The 12,921-nt window shown below is 37.4% G+C and overlaps 3 protein-coding genes across 3 annotated transcripts; all 3 read left to right on the top strand.

Moving 5' to 3' along the window:
• Positions 1-1,958: 1,958 nt before the first annotated feature.
• Positions 1,959-2,969, top strand: LOC108048964 (spaetzle-processing enzyme-like). The gene is made up of 2 exons (XM_017129939.2): positions 1,959-2,491; positions 2,558-2,969. Exons 1-2 carry the CDS (start codon positions 1,959-1,961, stop codon positions 2,967-2,969), a joined length of 945 nt encoding a protein of 314 aa, XP_016985428.2.
• Positions 2,970-3,289: 320 nt separating this feature from the next.
• On the top strand, positions 3,290-7,405 carry LOC108048963 (spaetzle-processing enzyme-like). Its single transcript, XM_017129937.2, has 3 exons — positions 3,290-3,362; positions 6,357-6,933; positions 7,000-7,405. Exons 1-3 carry the CDS (start codon positions 3,290-3,292, stop codon positions 7,403-7,405), a joined length of 1,056 nt encoding a protein of 351 aa, XP_016985426.2.
• Positions 7,406-11,631: 4,226 nt separating this feature from the next.
• Positions 11,632-12,645, top strand: LOC108043496 (spaetzle-processing enzyme-like). Its single transcript, XM_017122243.2, has 2 exons — positions 11,632-12,167; positions 12,234-12,645. Exons 1-2 carry the CDS (start codon positions 11,632-11,634, stop codon positions 12,643-12,645), a joined length of 948 nt encoding a protein of 315 aa, XP_016977732.2.
• The last annotated feature ends 276 nt before the right edge of the window (positions 12,646-12,921 follow it).

Here is a 12,921-nt window from a genome sequence, read left to right as displayed (position 1 = left end):
TCTCCTTCACTGCGTTGCAAACTTTTGACTGAAATCAAAATACCCTCAGCAGGGGTATAAAAAAAAAAAAAATATGTATGGTCCGACGGCAGTTGAAAAAAATAAATATTAATCTTTTTCAGGGTAGAATAATTTTATAGTCAGGGGTGATATGTTAGAAAAGGTTTTCTATGTTATAAATCTATCTAATTTTTTGGGTTAATTTGATAATTTTTTTCTATTATTTAGCATATTTTTTTAGGGCATTTTTACTAAAATTAGGAAATTTTTTCTTGGATCTAGGGCGATTTTAGTTTATGGCAAAAATTTCTACACTTGAGAAAAAATTTCTTGATTTAAAACCAATGCCCATGTTTTTGGAAAAAAATTCTATAAATCTTTTAATGGGTAATTTCTAAAATTTAGAGAATAATGTGTAATGAATGCATAAATAAACGATCGCGAATGTTTAAATCTTTAGCTTTTAAACTAATTAAAAATACACTATCAGAGTTCTTATCGTGAGAAAACAGAAAACTTCTTTTCTGCCTTTTGACTAATTTAAGTGATTACTTAAAAATTTCCAACTACTCATGCTCATGGTGATTATTCAATTTTTTACCCATGGAGTTATTTAAATTCTCCTAATAATCTTGTTCGAGCTCAGTCGTATTTCAAACGCTAACTGTAAAACATGGTTAGGAAAATGAAAATAATTTTTTTGATTTTGGCCCAGTCTTTTCTGCTGGCACATTCAGCTGAATATAGGAATTACCGAAGAGAAAATTCAATCCATAATCAAAAGCGTAAGTAAATTACTATACATTACTTAATTTTCGCATAATTGTTTCTTGTTTTTTGGCATACAAACAATATACAAAAAAAAAAATAATTGTCAATATAAAAAAATTGTAGAAACAATTTTATTTTGTAAAATGTTTTTGCAATGTGTGTAATTTAGACCTTCAAAATTATTTTAATCTAAAGAAGTAAATAATTCACATAGTACATAGTAACTCGAAAACCACTAACAACCGAATATGGTATAAATAGAGTTTTTTGCGAATATTGGAGTGAGCTTAAGATAATTAGTCAGTCATTCCATGATAATAGTGCAACTTTAATGTTGCTTTCTAAGACCACTTTATTTTCTAGTAGAAGAAACCATTAACACACTGGACATTTTTTTTTAGGGAAAATTAAATTTAAATCATAACAAGAAAGGAAAACTAACTTCGGGCGGAGCCGAAGTTGATATACCCTTGCAGAATACTCTGTAAATTATATTCTCCAAAATTATTTATATGATGCATTCTTAATACTCATAAAAAATCCGAACTTCCTAACTTTAACAACAACAAAGTTATGGCATTTCCAATCGTTCAGTTATATGGCAGCTATAGGATATAGTCGGCCGATCCTTATGAAATTTGGTAGGTCGGATTGATTGGCCAAATTTAAAACTCATAGAAAATCCCAACTTCCTAACTTTACAAACACGAAAGTTATGGCATTTCCGATCAATCAGTTATATGGCAGCTATAGGATATAGTCGGCCGATCCTTATGAAATTTAGTAGGTCGGATTGACTAACCAAATTTAAACCCCATAGAAAATCCCAACTATATCCTATAGCTGTCATATAACTGTACGATTGGAAATGCCATAACTTTGGTGTTTTTAAAGTTAGGAAGTTGGGATTTTTTATGAGTATTAAGAATGTATCATATCAATAATTTTGGAGAATATAATTTACAGAGTATTCTGCAAGGGTATAAAAACTTCGGCTCCGCCCGAAGTTAGCTTTCCTTTCTTGATTTTGTTTCACTTAATATGTAATTATTGTCGTAGTAACTATAACTTGCCTTACGTTTTGTAAATAATTCTCTCCAATTCAATTTCCAGCTTGTGAACGCGACGAGAGATGCGTCAAACTTACAAACTGCCCACACTTGAAGGACATTGTCGACTCCAGAAAAATGACCAAGTCTTTTTCTATAATTGCGCACAGAAAATGCGCAGAATACGGGTCCTGGTGGAGTCCTACATCTTACTACTGCTGTCCCGAACCGGGAAATAAGCTACCAAATAAAGGGACATGTGGTCACAGCCCAGCCGTTTACCGAATTTCGGGTGGTAAACACGTGGGGCTTAATCAGCTGCCCTGGATGGCCTTGCTTTTATATCGGGACATCAAAAATTGGACAGCACCACTTGTAGCCGCTTGCGGGGGTTCCCTGATCAACAACCGATACGTCCTGACCGCAGCCCACTGTGTGTCTAAAGGACCTCAACTGCCGCAGGACTTAGTGATCCAAAGAGTGCGCTTGGGCGAGCATGACACCTCCGTCGATCCCGACTGCCAATACGGGTACTCTTGGAGTTCAGGAAAGCGCTGCGCTCCCCCTCCTCTTGAAATCGACGTTGAGAAGGTCATTATTCATCCGGGATACTCCACAAGCTATGTATTCCATTACGATATCGCCCTGCTGCGACTCGAAATACCAGTACGGTGAGTAATCATTTCTTTACACAATGAAAAACATTCCATTCTGATCAAACTTTCCTGATTCTTCAGATATACGCGCGCAATCAAAGCAATTTGTGTTCTGGATGCTCATCGCTCCTTGAAGAACTTAAGATTGGAAGTAGCCGGATGGGGCCAAATTGAAGGCGGAATTACCAGTCCAGTATTGCTTCAATCAACCCTGAGGAAAATGAATTCAAACTTCTGTACAAGAGCATATCCCCACTTAGAATTTAATTCTTCGATACAAATATGTGCTGGTGTTGAGGATATGAATGATAACTGCCCAGGGGGTCCCGGGGGACTACTGATGGGCACCATGGGACGGGGCTACGAAGAATTCAAATTTTTGGCTGGAGTCACCTCCTATGGACTTCAAATATGCGGACGAATGGGATATCCTGTTGTTTACACAAGAGCTGGTTTTTTTTATAAATGGATACTGGAGAATTTGAAGGCTTAAACCTCCGAAATATAGTTTATTATCAATAAAAAACATTATCAAATTTCTATGATATATATAAATATATACATATATACATTTTTTAGTCATTATTTTATATTTATAATTCGATTTCTATCTTGACTTCGGATGAAAATCTCAACAGTTATCAAATAAATAAAGGTTATTATTCCATTTACACATGATATTTGTGGTCTTTAAAGTGGGTTTGGCAACAACCTAGAGTCTCCATGTTATCAAGCATCTTCTTAAATCTCTAGATTCCCTTGGTGGTTCGGACTCAGAGAGCTATTTTTCCGTGGTGGAGAGTTGACGGCAAAATGTCTCAGACTATCCTGTCAATAAACGTATACCGCTCTAAGGAAGCTTGGTTTCTACTTAACCAGGCCGAAAGTGAGGTAGACATCCTTCTGATGCATGAGTGTGCTGCAATTTTAAATGCTGTAACTATGTGACAACAACTTTGTCAGCTGACTGTCAATCCGTCTTAGCTCGATTGGAATTTCTAACATAGGCTGTAGTAATGCCAAAGGTTATAATAGACCTGATTCTAGGTGCGGGCAAACAATAATTATTAATAAATCAAATACGTCATTTAATTGCCAGTAAAGTTATGTGTTACTCTTTTTAAATAATTATTTTCTTTGCTAGACTTAAAACCGAAAAATTACCATGAGGTTTTTTGGAAGGTAACAGGTAGAAGATATTTCGGAAGTAAGAATCGGCTGCACTGTTTGTATGCAGAAACATTTCATCTTGCAAATACCTTCATGTTTATATGTAAACACTTTGATTGCCAATAAAATTTAATTAATGTGGTTAATATTGGTACAGTATATGTGTTCGAAAACCAAACAAAAATTTTTGTGAAGTGAGTGAAAGTATGAATCTGGCTTGCCATATTGACTGCTCTCAAAATATTTTGCCGATAAAATTTTTTTTAACAATGCATTGACCTTGGTGATAAAACTCTGTTATTTATTTTTGGACTGTTATGCATTTGTTTTTCCAAGCTAGTGATTAAATTCCAAGCTATTGACTACTGACGCTCTGACTAAGAATATTTATATTATATTTATACTCTCATTAATGCCAACAAGAAAGAAATATAGTAAATAGTCAATACACTTAATCCACCAGTTTTTATACCCTTGCAAAGGGTATTATAATTTTGGTCAAAAGTGTGCAACGCAGTGAAGGAGACATCTCCGACCCTATAAAGTATATATATTCTTGATCAGGATCACCTCCTGAGTTGATATAGCCATGTCCGTCTGTCCGTCTGTCTGTTTCTACGCAAAGCTATCGAGTTGAAACTTTGCACACAGCCTTCTTTCCTTTGCACGCAGTATATATGTCGGAACGGCCGGGATCGGCCGACTATATCCTATAGCTGCCATATAACTGATTGATCGGAAATGCCATAACTTTGCTTTTTGTAAAGTTAAAAAGTTGGGATTTTCTATGGGTTTTATATTTGGCTAATCAATCCGACCTACCAAATTTCATAAGGATCGGCCGACTATATCCTATAGCTGCCATATAACTGATTGATCGGAAATGCCATAACTTTGGTGTTTGTAAAGTTAGGAAGTTGGGATTTTTTATGAGTATTAAGAATGCATCATATGAATAATTTTGGAGAATATAATTTACAGTGTATTCTGCAAGGGTATATCAACTTCGGCTCCGCCCGAAGTTAGCTTTCCTTTCTTGTTATTTATATAGTTATATTCATTTCATTTTACATTATTTAATTTATGCTTATATGTAAGACTAATCGTAATATCGTTTTTAAATTGAAAAAATGTTACCTTAATTGTAAACGGATTTTTGAAGATTTTTAAAATAATGGTCAAATTGTTAGTCACAATGAATTTTTTTAATTATCATAAAAATAAAAATAACGCCGACTGATATTCATTTTTTCCCCCATCGAATTATTTTAATGAACAATTTTTCAAGTATTCAATCCATTTTTGCCAATAATCTTGGTCGAGCTCAGTCGTATTTCAAACGCTGACTGTAGAACATGGATTGGAAACCGAAAGTGCTTTTTTTGATCCTGGCCCAGGCTTTTCTGCTGGCACGTTCAGCTGAATATAAAAATTACCGAAAAGAAAAAAATTCAACCCGTAATCAAACGCGTAAGTAAATAACCATATATTAATTAATTTTCGATTTAATATACAAAATAAAAAACAATAATTGTCAATCCAATTATTTAAAAAACAATTTAATTTTGTAAAATTTGGGTAGTTTTGGCCTTTAAAGTTATTTTTATCTAAAGAAGTAAATATTTACCATAGTACCTTTAACTCGAAAACCATTTAAAACTTATGATACAACCGACTGTGGGATGAATAGAGACTTTTTGCGATAATTGTAGTGAAATTTAAAGTTGCTTTATAAGCCCATTTTCTATTCTAGTAGCAAACAAATAACCAACTGGTAATATTTTTATTAAAAAGAGCTATTTACATTTAAAATATAATAATATTTAAAATTTAATAATAATAAATTAATAATCTAATCAGTCTGGATTAATTAGTATTATTGAAATGTGCCCAAAACTTGGACCGCCCTAAAAAATTAAAAACAAGAGAGAACGCTATAGTCGGGTGCCCCGACTATCAGATACCCGTTACTCAGGTAAAGGGAGTGCGAGGGAGATGGAGATAGAAACTTTGATCACGCATAACTTTTTAACGAATGGTCCGATTTGAAAAATTTCTTCTACATTTCGATAGGTATTGATAAACACAATAAAACTGCATTTTTACTTTTCCGAAATATTTAAATTTTTAAAATCGTATATAAGCGATTGTGGGCGTTAAAGGGGGCGTGGCACCTTTTTGAAACAAACTTGCGCTGCGTAGGAACTCCTAGAATCTGCATGCAAAATGCCAATCTTGTAGCTTTTATAGTTTCCGAGATCTCAGCGTTCATACGGACAGACAGACGGACAGACAGACGGACAGACGGACAGACGGACATGGCTATATCGACTCGGCTAGTGACCCTGATCAAGAATATATATACTTTATAGGGTCGGAAACGCTTCGTTCTAGCTGTTACATACTTTTGCACGAATACAATATACCCTTTTACTCTACGAGTAACGGGTATAAATATATGGATATTGAATTTTTTATTTTATTTTATTTTTTAAAAAATTGCCTTCTTTTGACATGGGATAACTCTTAAAAAAACGTCTTTAACTGTCAATTTAATTCATTTCATGATTAAACATTAATTGTTTGGCAGTTTGGAATAAAAAATGCCTGTGTGGAAATGAGCTTAATTATTTTGCCAAAGAGAGTGTGTGTCCTTCAACTATAATTTGGCTTAAGTTGTGTAAATAATTCTCTTCAATTCGATTTCCAGTTTGTCAACCCGACGAGAAGTGCGTCAAACTTTCTAGTTGCACACACTTAAAGTACATTGTTAATTCCCAGGCCAATAGGAATTTAATGAAGGAGAGAAAATGCGGGCCTAAATTTTACTACTGCTGTCCCGAACCGGCAAATAAGCTACCAAATAACCGGAAATGCGGTAAAAGCCCAGCCGTTGACCGAATTTCAGGTGGTAAAAACATGGGGCCTAATAGGTTTCCCTGGATGGCCCTGCTTTTATATCGGAACCGCAAAACTTGGAAAGCGCGACTTGTGCCGGCTTGCGGGGGCTCTCTGATCAACAACCGATACGTCCTGACCGCAGCCCACTGTGTGGTTAAAGGACCTCTCCTGCCGCAGGACTTAGTGATCCAAAGAGTGCGCTTGGGCGAGCATGACACCTCCGTCGATCCCGACTGCCAATACGGGTACTCTTGGAGTTCAGGAAAGCGCTGCGCTCCCCCTCATCTGGAAATCGACATTGAGAAGTTCATTGCTCACACGGATTACTCCAAAAGCAATGTATACCATTACGACATCGCCCTGCTGCGACTCCAAATGCCAGTACGGTGAGTAATGATTTCCTTACACAATGAAAAGCATTCCATTCTGATCAAACTCCCCTGCTCCTTTAGCTATACGCCCGCAATCAAACCAATCTGTGTACTGCGAGATAGCGTCTCCTTCAACAACTCCAAAGTAGCCGGCTGGGGAAAAACGGAAAGCGGAAATACCAGTCCAGTATTGCTGGAAACAAACGTTATGGAAATTCGTTCATCATTTTGCTTAAAAGCATATCCACACTTAGAATTCAATTCTTTGTTACAAATATGTGTTGGTGCGCTGAATGGAAGTGACACCTGTGATGGTGATTCTGGCGGACCACTGATGGCCACCATGGGACAGAGCTACGAAGAATTCGAGTATGTAGCCGGAATCACCTCCTATGGACATCGAACATGCGGAGTTACTGGAAGACCTGGTGTTTACACTAGAGTTCCACAATTTTTTGGGTGGATAACGGCGAATCTGATGCCTTAGAAGAGCATACATAACAAGCCAACTCTTCACAATTGCTGTGTTTGGGATCGTTATCCAGGTAATACCATAACTGGGTATGCCCAGTTTTTAAGCAGTTTGCAGCAGGTAACGAAGAGGACGGCCTAAAAAGTGCTATATTGGAAGAATGGGTTGAGACCACTAAAAAATTAGTTTCCTCCATGGGAAATCGTCTCAGAAATGTTTTGAACCAGAAAAAAGGACTGACAAATATTTGGCTGTAAAATTAGTAATAAATAAGTTGAATGAACTGCCCGAAAAGAGCTGCGGAATGATTAAAAAAATCGTTTTTGCGTATTGAAAATGTAAATCCTAGTTAAAATACTGCGTTTAAATTTGTCTGTTATCTTTATTATTTTAGCAGAAATTCCGACTTACATTTTTATTTGCTTACTGCACGAAATAAGCTGCGAGCCACTGTAGGTAAACAAATGAAAAAGAAAATCGATACTAGCCTTAAATAATGTAATAATCATAATTTTAATTAAATCGATCAAGGGTAAAAACTTTCTGGCATTTAAATTGTCTCCGATCTCCAGCCGAACATTAGATTAGTTTCTAACAATTTTTCGCCGTTGCTTTTCCTTTTTCGCTTATTTTTACATAAATTTCGCGAATTTGGTGATTAACTCCTCGCCAAGATTTCCGCTCAACTTAACCACACTCAAAGCTTTTAGCCTTTAATAAAATGTAAATAAAATGTTGAAGGCCTCAGAGATCCCTTTTTGGATAATGACAGTGTCTGCAAATCGTTGCCGTTTTCCTCGTTTTAAGATTTATTTTCTTCGCTGTTCGAGCACATGCAGAACTTTTTGCTGCGATAGTGGTTCTTATAAACTTGGTTTCAGACGCATGGGAGTCCTTTACTTTTTTATTGGCTTTCCCTAAAATTTGGAGTTAACGCTTATTAATACAAAAAAGGATTTAGTTGCCAAGATCCTTTTTTTTAATCTTACTAGACTCAACTGCACTTTTGGAGTGCCGAAAATGGAAGGAAAATTTGTGGGGCTCGATTCTCTCTGACTATGACACCGACATTATCGTTGGACTGACTAATAGCTCTGTTGCCTCTTTGTTTTCGAAAACCCGACATGTAGACGGCGGCACCATACTCTTTGAGTCTTAGGTGACGCCGCAAATTATTTTATCTGCCACAAGCGTTGCATGCTGCGTGGCAAGTCCGGCCAATGGCAGTATGCTGCAACCCGTGCTATCGTTTTCGGGCCGTCGGCTTTTTCGGAGTTCACTATGTAATCCGGATATTTCTCGGGATTTTGGGATCTCTTACACCGCGGTGGCTTTATCTAGTTACACTCAACTTGCTCCTTCTGTTGGCTTCGTGCTTTGGCCCTTTCTGGTAGTGGCTGCCGCGATAGTGTGTCTGCCACTACATGTACTTAGTGTATGATTGCCCGTGACCGAAGGATAACGGATATTGCTTCTTTTCCTTTTCGCTGTTCTCTGCGGCGTCGCTCCGTGCTCTCTGCTTTTACGTCGCAGGCTCCCGAACTTCAGCCTGGACTTCGTCGGCAAGGTGTATCGCCTGGCAGGTAGTACTACGTTCTTCCTTATCCCCCCTCCACCTTTATATAAGGACTCCTAATTTAGATTTAAACACGACCTAGCAGCGTTGGACCTCAGCATTGTGTCTTCGCCTTGAAGAGTTTTAAGACTCCTCACAAAGAAAAATATTTTTAAAGTGGAAAAATTGTTACCTTAATTAAAAACGGGTTTTTTGAAGATTTGTAAAATAATAATCAAATTTTTAAGCTGAGTGTCATAAGCTGTTGTTATTATCATAATAATAACGAGGACGGAAGCTAACTTCGGCAAGCCGAAGTTTTAATACCCTTGCAGACTTTGCCGAAATTGCTAAAACTGAAAAAGTAGCCAAAGGAATAAGGTATACATAAATAAACTAGATTTTCATCGTTTAATGTCAATTGCTTTTATACTGCAAAAATGTCATATAAAAATAGAAAAAAAGGGATACGCGAAAAATTCAGAAAATCATCAAATTTGGACCGATTTCACCCTGTTGTTCCTATGGGAGCTGTAGGATATAGACGTCCGATCGTCACGTGCTTTTATCATAATCAAGGTATGCATAAAAAAATACGATTTGGAAAGATTCATGTCAATTGCTTATATACTGTGCGAAATATCCTAAAAATCATTAAATTTTAACCGATTTCACCCTATGGTTCCTATGGGAGCTATAGGATATAGACGTCCGATCGCCAAGCGCTTTTACCCTGATCAAGGTATGCATAAAAAAATAAGATTTGGAAAGATTTATGTTAATAGCTTTTACACTGCACAAAATATCTTCCATTCTTGAAAGTTATATCCGATTGTTCCTATGGGAGCTATAGGATATAGACGTCCGATCAGCACGCGCTTTCACCTTGATGAAGGAATGTATAAAAAAATACGATTTGAAAAAATTTATAGCAATAGCTTTTACACAGCGCGAAATATTCTGAAAAACATAAAATTTGGACCGATTTTACCCTATTTTTCCTATGGGAGCTATAGGATATAGACGTCCGATTGCCACGCGCTTTTACCCTGATCAAGGTATGCATAAAAAAATACGATTTGGAAAAATTCATGTCAATAGCTTTTACACTGCGCGAAATATCATCAATTTTTGCTAGATATATCCGATTGTTCCTATGGGAGCTATAGGATATAGACGTCCGATCGGGGCGATTTTCAAACTTGATCTGCGTACACATGTTTTAGGACGCGTGTGAAAGTTTCAGATCGCTAGCTTTTAAACTGAGCTCACAAACGGTATTGAAACAGACGGACAGACGGACAGACGGACAGACGGACAGACGGACAGACGGACATGGCTATATCGACTCCCCTATTGATCCTGATCAAGAATATATATACTTTATGGGGTCGGAAACGTCTCCTTCACTGCGTTACAAACTTCTGACCAAAATTATAATACCCTCTGCAAGGGTATAAAAAGAATTATATAGAATTATATTAATGAATAACTTTCCAAGTATTCAACTCATACTCATAATTATCTTTGGTCGAGCTGGGGCTTAGTCGTATTTCAAACGCTGACAGTGGAACATGGTTTGGGAACTAAAAGTGGTTTTCTTGATCCTGGCCCAGTCTTTTCTGCTGGCACATTCCGCTGGATATAGGAACTACCAAAGAAGATATTCAATCCGAAATGAAAAGTGTAAGAAAATTGTATTTTTTCGCAACATTTTTTTCTTGTCTTTGGCACACAAACAATATACGACTAAAAAAATAATAGTCAATACAATTAAACTTATAAAAAAAACAATTTTTTTTAATTTCCGTTGCAATATGGGTAATTTATGCCTTTAAAGATATTTGAATCACATTGTGTCTATAACTTTCTGATACAACCGACTATGGGATGGACCATTGCGATAATTGTAGTGGGTTTTTTTGTATTAAAAGGCGTGCTAAAAAATGTAGTTTAAAATAGAAAAGTGCTGATTATTTTTGTTTTTTCAAAATATAATTTTCAAATTTTTTTTGTGCAATTTTAATTTAAGCAAACCAGACTTAAGATATGATTCTTGTATTATTAAGATTATTTAAAACTTGAACAGTGATAGCTTGACATGAGATAAATTTTAAAAAAGGTTTCGCCACTTCATTTTTGTTTCCAAACGTTTTTTCATTTTTCGTTTTTTGATTAAACATTCCACTGAATAAATACATTTTCTAAAATTTTATTGTTCGTCACGCTGCTATAGAAATAGCTTGTGTAGGTATGAGCTTAATTATTTCGCCAAAGCGTGCCGAAGGAGGCAATGACCACCTGAGTCATGCAAATAGATTCGAAAAAACATTTAACAAAGGCCTGCAGTCCAAAAGGAGGTTGAGAACAAAAGGTGGAGATGGGAGGTGCCTCCACTTGAATTCTTGGGGCCACCTTGGGAGGTGTGAGTACGTTGTGGCACTGACCTCCGGGAAAGATGCAGCTCCGCAACACAACAGCTGGAAGGCGGGCGAGCATGGGCTTAAATTTTCTAAATTGCAAGTGAAATTAGCTGCTAAAATGTTCATTTCATATGTGATGATTATAAATATTTTTTTAGCGTAAAAAATGATTTCCAATTCAATTTCCAGCTTGTCAACCCGATGAGAGATGCGTCAAACTTGCTTATTGCCCACACTTAAAGTACATTGTTGAGTCCAATGAAATGACCAAGGCCAAAAGCGATATTATGGAGCACAGAAAATGTGCAGAATACGGTTCCCCGTGGAGTCCTCAATTTTACTACTGCTGTCCCGAACCGGGAAATAAGCTACCAAATAACCGGACATGCGGTCACAGCCCAGCCGTTTACCGAATTATGGGTGGTACAACTGTGGAGCTTAATATGTTCCCCTGGATGGCCCTGCTTTTGTATCGGAACCGCATAAGTTGGAAAGAGCCACTTGTGGGGGCTTGTGGGGGATCCCTGATCACCAACCGATACGTCCTGACCGCAGCCCACTGTGTGGTTAAAGGACCTCTCCTGCCGCAGGACTTAGTGATCCAAAGCGTGCGCTTGGGCGAGCATGACACCTCCAACGTTCTCGACTTCCAGTACCTGTACTCTTGGAGTGCAAAGAGGCGCTACGCTCCTCCTCCTGTGGAAATCGAGGTGGAGGAGGTTATTGATCATCCGGGCTACTCCAAAAGCGATTTTTACCATTACGACATCGCCCTGCTGCGACTCCAAATGCCAGTCCGGTGAGTAACGATTTCCTTAAACAATGAAAAGCATTCCATTCTGATCAAACTTGTCTGCTCCTTTAGCTATACGCCCGCGATCAAACCAATTTGTGTTCTGGGGCGCCACATCTCCTTGAAGAACTCCAAATTCAAAGTAGCCGGCTGGGGAAAAACTGAAAGCGGATTATCCAGTACAGTCTTGCTAGAAACAACCGTTAAGAAAATTCGTTCATCATTTTGCAAAAAAGCATATCCACACTTAGAATTCAATTCTTCGTTACAAATATGTGTTGGTCCGGTGAATGGAAGTGACACCTGTGATGGTGATTCTGGCGGACCACTGATGGCCACCATGGGACAGAGCTACGAAGAATTCGAGTATGTAGCCGGAATCACCTCCTATGGACATCAAACATGCGGACGTCAAGAATATCCTGGTGTTTACACTAAAGCTCCACTATTTTTTGAATGGATTAAGGAGAATCTGAAGGCTTAGAAGCGCATATACATACCATACATCATGGAATTTAAAAGATATCGAAAACAAAACATTAAAACACAGCTAAATCCGATTTGGCACAGCGAGAGAAGCCGCGACGGGGCTATGCATGGTTCTCAGGGTTTAGTATAGAACTTAAGTTTCAGTATCTTCTGAGCATTCATTTGAGACCTTCGGTCCAGCTTCTAATAACTATATCAAACAGAAGTCCAGCACCCAGCTGTAGAACTTATAATAATAAATATAGGAGTCCAGATCCCAGTTCTCCAACCT

The sequence above is a fragment of the Drosophila rhopaloa genome, unplaced genomic scaffold, assembly GCF_018152115.1.
Source record: "Drosophila rhopaloa isolate 14029-0021.01 unplaced genomic scaffold, ASM1815211v1 contig_178, whole genome shotgun sequence".
Lineage (NCBI taxonomy): Eukaryota > Metazoa > Arthropoda > Insecta > Diptera > Drosophilidae > Drosophila > Drosophila rhopaloa.
This window is presented reverse-complemented; position numbering and strand designations above follow the sequence as displayed.